Source organism: Nematolebias whitei, chromosome 6 (assembly GCF_014905685.2).
Source record: "Nematolebias whitei isolate Nwh7 chromosome 6, NemWhi1, whole genome shotgun sequence".
NCBI lineage: Eukaryota > Metazoa > Chordata > Actinopteri > Cyprinodontiformes > Rivulidae > Nematolebias > Nematolebias whitei.
Window position 1 is genome coordinate 18,343,039 of NC_056503.1, and position 15,972 is coordinate 18,359,010.

Consider the following 15,972-nt stretch of genomic DNA (forward strand, 5'->3'; position numbering starts at 1 on the left):
AAGTACACTTTTCATGTATCTGTACTTTACTTAAGTAGAGTTAAACATGTGTAGATGAACATATGCTGATATATATTCATAAATTAAACGGATTCTTTCATTTTTCTGGACTGTATAATGTACGTGCATTGAATTTAATAAAATGTGGACGGAAACGTGTTTATCTTTGACTCACCAACGACAGTGGGTCATTTATTTAAAAACGATTTAAACACATCACACATTTACATTAATTTGGCAAAATGATTTCAACAACAACATGGCTAATTTAGGCTAGTTTTACAAGGAGGAAACAATACGGCGATTGTTTCCCTGCTTCACAACAGACATTTCTGGAAAATATCTGGAATGATTTCTAGCAGATAGAAGAGTTTTAAAGATGGAAATGAAGTTTAGGGGGAGAGGAAAAGATGGATGAGGGAAATGTGTGTCGGCATCAGAACGGCACTCTCCGGTGAGTTCCCAGCTTCTTCCCCAGTACACTTAGGTGGTATAAATCAACTCTTTTACCTGGAGGAGGTGATTCCACTGGTACGGAGTTCCATTTAACGCACCCTTTCAGCGTCTCCGTAGGAACAGCTGTGAATCGTCCGAAGTAGTGACGGTATTCCGTCCGACACAGGTTCACCTCTTAGTGGACTCACAAGAGGAGTGGAGTCCTTCAGAAGTTCCACTCAGAGGTGGAAGATGTCATAATCCCCACAAGACTCGGAAGAGCTCTGGATCATGCTGGACTTCTGTTCTCCCAAACGACTGGAGCTGCAAACTCTCCACCCGACTCCACTGGTATGAACTAGGAAGTACCGACATTTAAAGAGCTCTATTTCCGGTTCACTTGGGAGTTTCCTGATTGGTCGATGGACCAAAACAGAGGTGTGTTTTGTGATGTAAGAGGTTGTTAAGAGTCAAGGAAAAAGATTAGATTGTTTAAGAACAGACAGAAGATATTATGAAGAACTCAGACTTCGTGGAGTCAATTCTCTAGTATCTTGCTGTAAAAGTTAAACATGACATTTCTTTTTCAGTAAACTTGCAGTTGACCGAAACTTGAACTTTGACCAACTTACACAACTTGCTCATTTCAAACAGACGATCAAGAAATTGAATCATTACTCTGTAACATATTCCAACTTGATTTCCACTTTGAATGAGGATTAAAAATCGTTATTACTGTTTCACAGTTGATTTAAAAATGAGTAGTTCACTTCAACATTTAAAAATGGTTTGAACTAACACAATTTGATTATCAAACATTTGTAAAATAGTAATGATAATCGAAAGTAGTGTTCTTTCACTTGATTAATTCAAGAAAGAAAGTCTCAGGATGGGTCAACCTGTATTTCTGGATTCAAATCAATGAAATGACAGTTTCTGTCCCATAAGGTCCTTAAGGTCAGGATTTGACCTCAGGCCTAGTTCACTACACATGGGTACTTTTTACTTTTACTTCACTACATTTTAGATTAAGTATCTGTACTTTCTACTACACTATATTTCTATAATGCGTTGTGTTACAAATTACATTCACGTTGCAACTTTTTTATTTGTTTGTTAATTTGAAAGTAACCAATGGCAAGAGGGGAGTTGGTCCATTGAATCAATGCAAAATGGGCAGGTAACGTTAAACCCACCTTCAAGAAGAGCTATATTCTAGAATATACATCACTGAGCTGGGTGCACCCACAGCACCGCTAACACACCCAAAATGAATTCCACCGAGGAAAGTCAGCCAGAAGATACAGTACGTGCCACCCATAGCCTTATTGAAAGACTATTGAAAGTCTATAGAAAGACTATTGAAAGATTATTGAAAGTCTATAGAAAGACTATTGAAAGATTATTGAAAGTCTATAGAAAGACTATTGAAAGACTATTGAAATACTATTGAAAGTCTATAGAAAGACTATTGAAAGACTATTGAAAGATTATTCAGTACAGCAGGACAGATTCTCTCTCCCAAAAGAGCCAGACTGGACTTAAAAAACTTTGAAAACCAACTTCTTCTGAACTTGAACAAGAAATTCTTGCTGCAATATTAAAATGTGTCAATTCATGGGATGTTAGAACAGGAAACAAGAGATGTCTCCAAATGACTTGACACTCAGGTCCAAGTTTTGAAAATGGTGTCAGGAAGTTAAAATATTGTTCACTATTGACCCATTACAAGGTTTAGACAGTATTTTAACTAGAGTTGATGACAAACTGGAGTTGAAATGATCGGGGCCTTTTTCTTTGTTAGTTGTGTCTAATGTTCCTTTTTTCATCAGACAACTTTTACTTAAATGTGTTTACTGCAGTTAAAATGACACATTGGTTTTGATTTGTGTTAAATAAAAAATTTCAAAGGTAAAATAATTTCTGTTTCTTATTTTGATTAATGACATTTAACGCTGCATGTCATCCCTGAAATTCTGACGCACAGAATCACAAGTCCAGGTGTGAACTGTGTCACAATAAAACATGTATTATCTGCAGCATTGTTCATTAAAATGGCTCAACACTATTAATGTATTACAGAAAATATACATACGGTAGGCAGACTTAAAGATATGTAGACCATTACATTAGGTAATACATTCAGCAAGTACTTTTACTTTTCATACTTTAAGTATTTTTAAAAGCAAGTACTTATTTACTTTTACTTAAGTAAAAACATTAATGCAGTTCTTTTACTTTTACTAGAGTACATTTTTGTCTGTTTATTTGTACTTTTACTTAAGTGCAGTGTTTGAGTACTTTCTCCACCACTGCCAGGTATACAATCCAACATTTTTCAGTCAGGTCAGGTAAACAATTAATCTTCTTCATACACCAAAGTTAGTCATGGGTTTCATCAGGGTTCAATGCTTGGACCAATACTCTTTACCTTATTTTTCATGTAACCTTTATTTAGACAGGTATTTCCCATTGAGCATCGAGGACTCATTTACAAGAGAGACCTGAGTTCAACAAAGAATGATGATAACAACGGACAACAGTGACAACAATAGACAGTTATAAAAAAGGCATACAGATTTTTATTTTTTTTTACAAATAAGATGGCAAAAAGAGTAACAAAAATAGCTAGATTATAAGTCGAATGTAGAAAACTAAAAACAGGAACATGTCTGCATTGGTCCTTGCCAGGAGTCCAACAGATTTTTAAAGTCACTTAGAGAGGCCAAGGTCGAGAGCTTCAGGTCTTTTTGTAAGATATTCCAGGAAACGGGAGCGGAGTAGGAGAAGGCCCTTTTGCCTAGTTCAGTCCGCACTGAGGGAACACTGCAGGTAATAATGTCCTGAGAGCGTATGCCGCAGCTGCACTCACGCAGTGACATGTAGGAGGAGATGTATGAAGGCAACAGACCAAGAAGTGATTTAAAGATGAAAATGTACCAGTGAGAGAGTCTGCATGAAGTTAATGATGTCCAGTTAACCAGTGAATACAGGGTGCAGTGGTGGGTACGATAATCACAGCCAGTTATGAATCTTAGTGCACCATGATAGACAGCATCCAACATCTGCAGGGTGCTTGTAGGAGCATTCATATGAATAATGTCACCGTAATCAATGGAGGGAAGGAAAGTCACAGATACAAGGCGTTTCCTAGCATTCAGAGTTAGACAGGATCTGTTTCTGAAAAAGAAACCCAGTTTAACTTTCAGTTTCTTTACTAGGTTTTCCACATCAAGCTTAAAAGAGAGAGGCGAGTCGACCAAGATACCCAAATATTTATAGGAATCAGCAAACTCAATGGGGACATCATTTGAGGATAAAATCGGAGGAAGAACTGCTGGAATCGACTCCCTGTTTGAAAAAAGCATCCTTTTGGTTTTGTCAGCATTTAAGACAAGTATGAGACAGAACAAATCTGACTGGATGATGTTAAATGCAGATTGTAAAAGCTGGAAAGCCTTATCAACTGTTTTAGCTCAACAATAAACAACTGTGTCATCAGCATAGAAATGTATGGATGCATCAGGGATGTTTTTACCTACATTACCTATGTAGATTGTAAAGAAGGTGGGTCCTAAGACTGAGCCTTGCGGTACACCATTGTTGACTGTTAAATAACTGGAGGAAGTACCATTATGTTGAACACATTGCCTCCGATCTGAGAGATAGAGAACCATCCAATGGTGTGATCTAAGAAACCGATTTCTGAGAGTTTATGACACAATATGTTATGATCCACAGTGTCAAAAGCTTTAGACAGTTCTAAGAAAAGGGCAGCACAATAATCCTTAGCATCCAGTGCTTCAACAATGTCATTAAAAACCTTCAATGAAGCAGTCGTGCTGTGTTGTTTCCTGAAAACAAACTGATGGCGAGGTAAGATGTTAAATGAGTCCAGGTAATTTTTGATTTGAGAGTTTATCAGTTTTTCTAGAACTTTGGCTTAAATGCAGAGTTTAGAGATTGGCCGATAGTTGTTCAGTGAGGTGGAGTCACCTCCCTTCAGCAAAGGAAGAACAAAGGCTGTTTTCCAAGCATCTGGAATGGAGTTTTGGCTTATGGACAGGTTAAAGATGTGGATATATATATGCTTATATATGCTTCCATTAGGTAACGTTATTAAACAGCATGGAATAAATTTACATTGTTATGCTGATGATACACAGTTATATTTGTCCAGGAAACCCAATGAATCTGATCAGTTTCTTAGACTACAAGCATGTCTTAAAGACATAAAAACCTGGATGACCCTTAATTTTCTGCTTTTAAACTCAAACAAGACTTGGTCTTTGCACCTGAGCATCTTAGGAATATTTTTTTCAGTCTCTTGCCCTCCTTGGATGACATTAATCTGGTCTCCAGCGCTAATGTTAAAAATCTTGGTGTTATTTTTGATTAGGACATGTCTTTTAACCCCCACATTATTGTTTGAATGGCAATGGTTCCTGGTTCCTGTGTTTAATATGTGTCTCTTACCCATTACGTGTCTCTTACTTGTCAGCCTCTTTTGTTTATTTAATAAATTCTTTACAATTATATTCCTCTGAGATCCCGTGGTCTGCATGCAAATTTTTATTGTTTTTTTAGCCTTTATTTATCCAGGTAGTCTCATTGAGCCACGAGAACTCATTTTGAAGAGAGACCTGTTTAGGGAGCGGATGGGGGTTAAGGGCCTTGCTCATGGGCCCAGAGTGGGGCGAATGAGGGTGGGGGCAGGTGTGGGTGCTTCACCTACCCCACCCATATTTTTGATGTTGTCGGTACCGGGGCTTGAACCGGCGATCTTCCGATCACAGACCCACCTTCTCTAACCTCTGCGCCACCACTCCCCAAATTTCATTTGATATTATTTATATCTTAACATGTGATTCTGGACCTGCCATTGTGTATCTGTTCCTCCTTCCTGTCCCCTCAAATCCAGCTGGTCGAAGCAGATGGCTGCTTGTCCTGAGCCTGGTTTTGCTAGAGGTTTCTTCATCTTGAGAGTTTTTCCTTTCCACTGTTGCCTTCATGCTTGCTCAGGATGAGAGTTCTGCGATGGAGTTAAACTCAAAGCAGTCTGCTTCTCAGATAAATAATGTTAACTTACTTTTTATGTATATGAATATTTATGTGCAGTGCCCTGAGATGACTTCTTTTGTGACTTGCCATTATATAAATACTGGTAAATTGAACTGAATTGAATTGAACTGAAAAAGTTACTGTTCTGTGTGAATGCAATCATTGAGGAGGGATGGTCTTTTGTCAGACATGCTACCCATCGGCAAAGGCACCCCACAAGGCTCCATACTTGGTCCAACTCTTTTCAGCATATACATCAACAATGTAACAAATTCTGTGAAAAATGGTCATGTTCTCACACATCTGTACACAGATGACACTATTATGTATACCACCAGTACCTTGCTTAACTCTGCCCTAATTAAATCCAATTCTATTCAAGAATACTTTTTTAATCTCAAAGGGAAATTAAATGTTGTTGTAGCTCATTATCCTCGGTTCATTAAGAGATGTTATAGATGCTGATGGCTGTAGGCAGGAAGGATCTCTTGTAAAGGTCCGTCCCACAGTGGATCCAAAGAAATTCTGATCCACTGTGGATCTACTCTGTGGATCCAGACTCGGTTGGCCTCTCAGTTCCTCGGGGGAGCAACACCGCCTGAATGCCAGGCAGAACTCTTAACAATGGCCACTTCTTCCAGCAGCCTGCTGAGCTCCTTGTCGCTGCAGACAGCCAGTTGCAGGTGTCGGGGGACGATCCTGGTTCTTCTGCTGTCACTAGCTGTGTTTCCTGCTTGTTCCAGGATCTCAGTGGTCAGGCACTCGAGCACAGGCAGCAAGGACACTGCAATGCATCTACGGTGCCTCCTTTTCAACTCATTTGAGATTCGGGGCTATAGCTGAGATATAATTTAAGATTTTGAGGTATTAATCAGCTGCTCCCGGTTGTAAAAAAAATAAAAACACCTTGTTGCGTGTGATTTACATCCAGCAAAGGAAGAATTAAAATTTCGAAAAACAAAATCTCAGAATGAATGTAAGAGCTACTCCAACATGCAGCCACCCCGAGCAGCACAATGAAGGAGATGATCTTAGACTTCAGAAGGAACAAACTCACCTACCCACCCACCCCGTGAATACTAAAGGATCTGCAGTGGAAGTGGTCTCCAGCTACAAGTACTTGGGTGTGCACCTGAATGACAACCTCAGCTGGAGAAACAACATTACCAGCCTGATCAAGAAAGCTCATCCAAGACTCTACTTCCTCAGACGGCTGAGACGAGCTGGTCTGGGAACCTCAGTCCTCACCTCCTTCTACAGGTGTGCAATGGAGAGCATCCTGTGCTCCAGCATCAACGTGTGGCATGGAGGCTGCACAGCTGTAGAAAGAAAAGCACTGCAGAGAGTGGTGAAGGCTGCACAGAAGTCTGTTGGAGTCAGTCTCCCCACCATCACAGACATTTACACCTCTAGATGCAGGAACAGTTTATATCCTGAGGCTGTAAGACTCATGAATATCTAACCAGGACAATCACTGTGAAAAATCACATCATGTTGCTGCTGATCTGTTTCATGTTGCTGTGTTCATTCATACTCATCTGCTCACACAGACTCATGTTCGTGCTGCTGTTCGATGTAATGTTTTTATGCTATTAGTGGTTAGTGTATATTTAGCTGATGTTTTTATTAGTTCATATCTTAGACCTTATTACTGTTTTTATTTACAGTTTATTGCTGGATGTAACTGGGATCCTGCGTACATAATCTCGTTCCACCACGAGATGCGAATGACAAATAAATCTCTCTGACTCTGACAATTCTAGAAATATATATGACATATATACCGTTATCTGCCTGAGGCACTTTATTGTTATTATTTTGTCCTTGGAACATGTTTTAGGTTCAATAATTAACCTTAATTGTTTTAAGCTGTGGCATGTTCCGCCTACCTATAAATAAGCTGGCCTTCAGGAGCTCGCCCCTCTCGAATTCTGGGCCATATTTGTTGATGTGTGATATCAGTGAGTTGTGGCAGGTCAGAGAAGCTGTCACTGATCTTGGGTGGTTGGCATAAAACTGGTTTGTGACTGGACTGCTATGGCATCTCAGGTTGAGAATGATGGGGATGATGAGATGGATTTAGGTGATTGGACTTTGGTGCGTGGTAGTAGAGGGTCAGTAAGAGAGCGAATTAGAAAGAAAGGTACTTTGCAAAGTAATGAACGGAGCCTAGAAGACAACAGTTTGGAGGAAAACAATGTTGTTCTAAGGGTCATTAGGGAGGAATCCAAGCTAATCATAAAGTTTAGGAAGGAGGATGAAGGAATTCAACTAAGTCCGTTAGCTCTGTTGAAAGAATTAAAAAAAGTAGTTTGGCAAGCTGACACTTGCTAAGACTCAGAGATGAGAACCTGTTGATAACAGTTGGGAATGAAGAGCAGAAAAACAAAGTGATGAACACCCAGAGTATTTGTAAAAAAAAAAAAAAGGTGAGTGAGATCAAGATTTTGGGAGAGGCTAAGGTAGCTAGAGGAGTGATCACAGGTATTTTGGTGGGAGAAGATCTGGAAAAATTTAGACGCTGTATTTATGGAGGCGAGGTAAGCAAAATTAAAAGATTGATGAGAACAGCGGAAGGTGAAAGAAAGGAAAGTCTGTCAGTGATGTTGGAGTTTCAAGCAGCTGTTTTTCCTGAAAGGATAAAAGTAGCAGTGAGGTTTTTTTGTTATAAAGGATATATCCTGGGAGCACATAAATAAGAGACTGGGGGCAGAAGGGAAGAAAGGAGGACCAGAAGACAGAACAAACTGATCATCTTACAGCGGAACGCTAGAAGTCTAATATCAAATGGGCAGGAGTTTAAAGGATTTTTCAAAGAATTTATAATAAATGGATATGAAAACATTAGAGGATCTGGAGGAAGGTGTATAACATTCATAAAACAGAGGATTCAATTGATAGTTTTAGCTAAAGGAAGAGAGTTAGAATATATTGTTATTGAAATCTGGACAATAAATGGACGATTGAAAATAATAAATTTTTATAATCCATGTAAAAAACTTACATTAGACTTAATGGAGGAACTTGGGACATATTTAGAGGGTAAGGTGATTTGGTGTGGGGACTTTAATGGGCATAGCTCATTATGGAGTAATCATAATGATCAAAATGGAGCTATAACTGAAGAAATAATAGATGCTAAAAACTTGGTATGTTTGAATAATGGGAGTGGAACCAGAATTAATTTTAGAGATAACACAATGTCAGCAACTGATTTAACATTAGTTTCAGATTCTCTAGCAGGTATTTGTTTATGGCAAGTAATCAACAAAACAACTATAGGAAGTGATCATCACCCTATCATGACTGAAATAAAGTTACAAATAGAAAAGTATTGTATAAATGGGATGGAAAAATTGTGTTTTAGATCTGCAGATTGGGAAACATAAGAATAGTAGTGAAATAAAAATACAAAAAATAGATATAACTGGTAGTATTGATGATTTTAATTCTTCTATATGTAATGCTATCCTTGAAGCAGCCAGTCAGGCTATAATGAAGAAAAGAGGGAAAAGAGAAAGAAAGTTGGTACCCTGGTGGACAACAGAATGTACTAAAGCTATTAAGAACCAAAATAAAGCTTTCAAATTATTAAAAATAAATCACAACTTTCAGAATCTGAATGAGTACAAGAAATTGCAAGCAAATGTAAGAACTATTAAAACTGCAAAGAGATATTGGAGGAGTTTTTGTAATTCAGTAGGGAGGGAGACAGACATTTCTAAGGTATGGACAATGATTAAAAGGATGAATGGGATTAAAAGAATGAGTGGATACCCAATACTAAATGATGGAGATTTAACAGCAGTGAAAGACAGAGAAAAGGTAGAAATGTTTGTAAATACTTTTGTTAAAATTCATAGTTCTGAAAATATTAGTGAAGAAGGGAATAAAGGAAAATACAATTTTAGAAAACAAGGAGGTATTGGAGCAAATAGAGGACACAAATGATTCACTGAATATGCTGTTTACAATGACAGAGCTGAACAGGGCACTTAAAAAATATAAATTGACAGTTCCAGGAAAAGATCAGGTTTGTTATGTGATGGTAAATAATTTAAGAAGATCGTCTAAAAATATTGTATTAGAATTGTATAACCGAGTACAGAAAGATGGGGAATTGCCAAAAAGTTGGAAGGAAGCAGTGATTATACCAATTAGAAAACCAGGTAAAGATGAGTCAAAACCAGGAATTTATTGACCTATAGCATTAACATGCAACATATGTAAAATAATGGAGAAAATGATAAATGAAAGATTAATATATTATATGGAAAATAAAGGACTTGTAACAAAATATCAGAGTGGTTTCAGGAGAGGGAGAAGTACAATAGACCCAGTTTTATGTTTAGATAATGAAATTAGAAAGACTCAGGTGAATAAAGAGAGTGTAGTGGCAGTATCAGTTCCTCCAAAATCCGAGGCCATGGTCTTGAGCCGGAAAAGGGTAGAGTGCCCTCTCCGGGTTAGGGAGGAGGTCCTACCCCAAGTGGAGGAATTCCAGTATCTTGGGGTCTCTTGTTCACTAATGACGGAAAAATGGAGCGTGAGATTGATAGGCGGATAGGTGCAGCGTCTGCAGTGAAGCGGGCGCTGTACAGGTCTGTCGTGGTGAAGAGAGAGCTGAGTCATAAGGCAAAGCTCTCAATTTATCCATTGATCTATGTTCCTACCCTCATCTATGGTCATGAGTTTTGGGTTGTGACCGAAAGAACGAGATTTCGGATCCAAGCGGCCAAAATGAGTTTTCTCCACAGGGTGTCTCTCCCTTAGAGATAGGGTGAGAAGCTCTATCATCCGGGAGAGACTCAGAGTAGAGCCGCTGCTTCTCCACATCAAGAGGAGCCAGTTGAGGTGGCTCGGGCATCTGGTTAGGATGCCTCCTGGACACCTCCCTGGTGAGGTGTTCTGGACACGTCCCAGCGGGAGGAGACCCAGAGGAAGACCCAGGACACGGTGGAGGGACTATATTTCTTGGCTGGCCTGCAAGCAATGCCCTGATGGATAATCTTTTCTGTTTTCATATTGTCTGCCAAATCAGAACAGTTTGTCCTCTCATCCTGTCTCCAGCATCATTCTTGCCTCCAGCATCAGCCCTTCAGCCCTGTTTCTAGTGAACCCGGTGAACCGGCGCCAACAATGCTGTCAGCAGTAAACACGCCGAGTGTTTGGACCTGGCAGGCCGGCACCGCTCACCTGTCAGGCTGTCGTAGCACTCAATCTTGGTGCTCTCCATGGCTCTCCGCTGCTCCTCGGTCAGCTTGGCGGCGGCTTGGCTCAGCAGGTTGACCTCGCACATGCACTCCCTTGAGCTGCAGCAGCGCCCGGTGGTACTTGCCTATCGCCTCCCGGAATTTCTTCTCCTTGTAGCAGCGATGACCCTCCGCCTTAAGTCGATGGCTTTCTGGATCTTCAGCTCCATCTCCGTTTCAGCTGAGCCGGCCCGATACCCACCGTCTCCCCCGGCGGCCGCCGCCAGGCTACGACCGCCGGTTTCTGGGTAGCTTTTCAGGCTCTTTATAGGATGTTGTTTAGCCTCCATGTCTCTCAGTGGACGCAGTTGGAGCGGGCCATTGTGCTCGGACACGTAGGTGTGTTTTGTCGGGAGGACAGGAGCAGCGTGCTGTGCATAAATGGCACGTGGAGACGGCGGCAGGCAGGAACCCGAAAGAGACAAAAGCGTCGAAAAGCAGGGAATAAAGCAGTGAATAAAGCTACTTCACGGACGCCTCCGCGTTGTGGTTGGAGCTTGAAAAAAACGCTGCCTGTTTTTAAAGAAAAAAAAAAGTCTTAAAATAAACTTAAGAAGCCGGTGGCGGCGGTGGGAACATCCTGAATCGCTCAATGTTCCGTCGTCCAACCGTCGAAGATACGACTCCTCGCGGAAAGATGCTCGCGCAGACCGAGGCACGCGCATCTTCAGCACCACAGACAGCCCCTAGCGCACAGCATTGTGGGAGGAAAAAAAAACAAGTCGTGAGGCGTTACTGCAGTCAAGATTTTACTGGCAAGAATGAGAAAAAAACGTGGAAATGCCTTGGCACGAGCAATTATTTCTTAAAAACATGATGCCAATGGATCAATATCCTCCAACATGTTTATGGAACCTTATCTACTGCATACAGATCTGGTCAAAGACACTTTTTATGGCTTTAATCGGTTAGACTAAGTGTATCCCTATGAGTGTCAGCTGTCCCCAATTTTAATGGGGGGGGGGGGGAACTAAACAAACAAATAAATTCATAATTCAAGTTTTGCTTTAACTCTCGTTCCCAGTTTGAACATCTTGTGTCCAATTTGAAGCACCTGCTGACTTCAGCTGATAAGCTTTGGAAGGAGAAATAGATGTTAGGCAGACTGTTGCTGCATATAATAAAATCACTTTTTTTTTTTAATTACATTTAAAACAAAAGCAAAGTAGCCTTTGTCTTGATGAAAATCGGCAACTTGTCAAATATAAAATAATATTAATTAAAACTCTAAACTAATATGTTTACTAGTAAAAAAAAAAATAAAAAATTAAGGAATCCATTATAGCAGAAACCTAGTTTAAGATGTCTTATTTTTGATTGTTTTTAATACTGAAATCCACAATTAATTTATTCTTAAAACAATTTAATATCAAGGTTCAAGATACTTTATTGTGATTCACATCACATGTGGTACATGAGGTGGAACGAAACTGTGTACTCAAGGTCCCAGTCACACCCAAAAATAGCAAAAATATATATTATAAAAAAGAAACAGTATAGAAGGGTCTAAGATATACGCTAAACAATAATATTGTAAAATAATACAGTGTATTAAACAGCATCCCAAACATATCCAGACTAATATCCAGACGCCCATTCCACGATCAACAGCTTAGATATCTCAACATTCTTAAAACAAATTACATCACTTTTCCCACTCAAATGTACAAACAAAATTATATACAAGTTTTAAAACTCAAGTTTTTATATATGTACATACAGGTACAGTGGTGCTTGAATGTTTGTGAATCATTTAGAGTTTTCTATATTTCTACATAAATATAACCTAAAACATCATCAGATTTTCACACAAGTCCTAGAAATAGATAAAGAGAACCCAGTTAAACAAATGAGACTAAAAATTATACATGGTCATTTATTTATTGAGGGAAATGATCCAGTATTACATATTTGTGAGTGGCAAAAGTATGTGAATCTTAGCAGTTAATTTGAAGGTGAAATTAGAGTCAGGTGGTTTCAATCAATGGGATGATGATCAGGTGTGAGTAATAATAATAATAATAATAATACATTTTATTTGAAGGCGCCTTTCAAAACACTCAAGGTCACCGAACAAGAAATACAAGAGTAGGCTGTTTAATTTAAAGAACATGGATCTATTAAAGTCTACTCTTCACAACATGTTTGTGGAAGTGTTTCGGAATGAATAAAGAATCTGAGGATCTTGGAAAAAGAGTTGTTGATGCTCATCAGGCTGGAAAATGTTACAAAACCATCTCTAAAGAGTTTGGACTCCACCAATCCACAGTCAGACAGATTGTGTACAAATGGAGGAAATTCAAGACCATTGTTACCCTCCCCAGGAGTGGTCGACCAACAAAGATCACTCCAAGAACAAGGAGTAAAATAATCGAGGAGATCGCAAAGGGCTCAGGGCAACTTCTAACAACTGAAGGCCTCTCTCACATTGACTCATGTTCATGTTCATGAGTCCACCATCAGGAGAACACTGAACAACAATGGTGTGCATGACCGGGTTGAAGGAGAAGCCACTGCTCTCCAAAAAGAACATTGCTGCTCGTCTGCAGTCTGCTAAAGATCACGTGGACAAGACATAAGGCTGTTGGAAGAAAGTTTTGTGGATGGCTGAGACCAAAATAGAACTTTTTGGTGTAAATGAAAAGTGTCATGTTAGGAGAAAGGAAAACTTTGCATTCCTGCATAACCTCCCATCTGTGAAACATGGTGGTGGTAGTATCATGGTTTGGGCCTGTTTTGCTGCATCTGGGCCAGGACGGCTTGCCATCATTGATGGAACAATGAATTCTGAATTATATCAGAGAAATCTAAAGGAAAATATCAGGACATGTGTCCATGAACTGAATTTCAAGAGAAGGTGTGTCATGCAGCAAGACAATGACCCGAAGCACACAAGTGGTTCTACCAAAGAATGGTTCAAGAAGAAGGAAGTTCATGGTTTGGAATGACCAAGTCAAAGTCCTGACCTTAATCCAATCAAAATGTTGTGGAACGACCTGAAGCAGCAGTTAATGGGAGGAAACCACCAACGTCCAGAGTTGAAGCTGTTCTGTGCAGAGGAATGGACTAAAATTCCTCCAAGCCGGTGCAGGACTGATCAGCAGTTGCCAGAAATGTTTAGTTGTAGTTGTTGCCACACGGGGGTGGTGGTGGGGGTGACGTGTCACGTCATATACTGAAAGCAAAGGTTCACATACTTTTTACCACTCACAAATATGTAATATTAGAGTGGTGGCACAGAGGTTAGAGAAGGTGGGCCTGTGATCGGAAGATTGCCGGGTCAACTCCCGGTACCGACAACAACAAAATGTGGGTGGAAAAGGTGAAGCACCCACACCTGCCTCCATCCTCATTTGCCCCATTCTGAGCCCTTGAGCAAGGTCCTTAACCACCACCATGTGCTACCCGGGTGCCCTAGATGGCAGCTCTCTGCTCCACACAGAGGGCTGTGGTAGCTCGGTGGGCAGTGGTTGCGTCAGGAAGGGTATCCGGCGTAAAAATAACTGCCAAGTCTTCATGCGAGTTAGTTTGATGTGGCGACTTCTGAAGAAGGGAGCAGCCGAAAGAAGAACAAGATTTGATGAGAAACGTTCTCAGCTATCACCACACCAAATTTCAGCTCAATATCAATAAAATCTGTAATTTGGTTTCTTGACCACATAAAGTCCAAGAGAAATGATAAATTATGAGAAACATCTAAAATATTGCGTACATTTTTATTATTTATTTCTGAAAGAAGCAGTTCTCTGCTTAGTGCTCAGTGTATTGTACTGATTGCTCCCCTCCAACACCTCTTTTTATTTCATCGCACAAGATTGCGATGATTCGGACTTAAAGTTTTTTTTTATTTTTATTCTCAATAAAATATAAAATTTTAAAAACTGTAACTCAATTTGGAATTTTTGTCTCCAGGAGCTATGTTTATATTTGAAAATTGTAAACAAAGGAAAAAAAACAAAACGATAACTCAAGCATTTTTAGAGCTATTCAGCTGCAGCAAATTGTATATTTTGTTTGTAATTTCTATTAAAGTTTGAAGATGTGCACCCCGCCGCTGGATCTATCTTTTAAAGATCTCAACACCACAATAGGTGAGTTCATTAAATTCCAAACAGTAGGAAATAATTAGTGCACTTATTTTCTTATTATTTTCTTTTCCGGTAATATTCAATAAGACTTAGAATACTTTTTTCTATGTTGTAATAAAAAGCAAAGTGTGCATCAACTAACCAGATTTGCTTTGTTTGTTTTTCAGTTGCGATATCAAAGGAGCCCACCCAAGGCCGGCATCCTCTAACCAAGAATTCAGACGGGAAATATGTGACTCGCTCGATGCGTCTCCGCTACAACAACCTGGATGACACCGTTGGTCTAGAGTTGGTGCTCACCTACTTCCTGGCTGAGCCATACAACCTTGGCTGGCTCGATCTCTCCTTCAACAAATTAGCGTACATAGACGAGGTAAGAATTTGAGTTGCCTTCTGTACTTGCTTTATTAGTCACTCATGTTTGTCTGGGTAGTCTTTTTTTTTTTTTTATTAAACTTTTCAGTCACTTTTATAGTTGTAACTAACAACATTTAAAAATCATTTAAATGTATTTACACACTATTCTTTTTACTAATAGAATAGAAGACCTTTAATGTCATTGCAGCTGATTACAATGAAATTTGGGTTTGCTTCCCAGCAACACATGCAGAATGATATTAAGATTAGCGTTCCATGGATTTGCATTTAATCAACACTTTTCAGTGAAAGATGCTCCCAATTTCCCATAAAGTCCTGGATTTTGCTTTTGTTTCCATTAACCAAAGTGACAATAAATGTTTGTGCTTCAGTGTATTTGTAAGCTGAAGGAGCTCCGCGTGTTGCACCTTCACAGCAACAAAATCGAGACTCTGACGGAGGTCAACAAACTAGGAGAGTTGCAGCATCTTCACACCATCACGCTGCATGGAAACCCCATCAAAACCACCACCAGAGACTACAGGTGACAAGCTGACTGGGTTGAAGTTTGCGTTGTTGTCGTTGAAACTTGCTTGGCAAGTCATTTGGCTTGAACCATGCAGGACATGTTTAAAAGTGAGCCAAGCTGATGAAGAACCCAACTTGAAGATGCCATTCCAAAGACAACCCATGAACGGTGGCTGAAGCCTTGAAGCTCAACCAGACCTAAATATGTATCATCTGTAAAATGTAGACACCACTGGCATGAAGATGCAGCT

General features: G+C 39.7%; 1 protein-coding gene and 1 pseudogene across 1 annotated transcript; one reads left to right on the forward strand and one right to left on the reverse strand.

Annotated features, from left to right (window-relative positions):
• Window positions 1-6,068: 6,068 nt before the first annotated feature.
• On the reverse strand, window positions 6,069-11,127 carry LOC119411559 (annotated as a pseudogene).
• Window positions 11,128-14,787: 3,660 nt separating this feature from the next.
• LOC119411153 (leucine-rich repeat-containing protein 51-like) lies at window positions 14,788-15,741 on the forward strand. The gene is made up of 3 exons (XM_037678083.1): window positions 14,788-14,839; window positions 15,004-15,209; window positions 15,586-15,741. Exons 1-3 carry the CDS (start codon window positions 14,788-14,790, stop codon window positions 15,739-15,741), a joined length of 414 nt encoding a protein of 137 aa, XP_037534011.1.
• The last annotated feature ends 231 nt before the right edge of the window (window positions 15,742-15,972 follow it).

What these genes read in the sequence shown, in the direction of transcription:
- LOC119411153 (XM_037678083.1), top strand. Translation starts at nt 14,788, where the DNA reads ATGTGCACCCCGCCGCTGGATCTATCTTTTAAAGATCTCAACACCACA. An exon ending in AGATCTCAACACCACAATAG is followed by an intron (nt 14,840 to 15,003) that starts GTGAGTTCATTA and finishes TTTGTTTTTCAG; the next exon opens with TTGCGATATCAAAGGAGCCC. An exon ending in AATTAGCGTACATAGACGAG is followed by an intron (nt 15,210 to 15,585) that starts GTAAGAATTTGA and finishes TTTGTGCTTCAG; the next exon opens with TGTATTTGTAAGCTGAAGGA.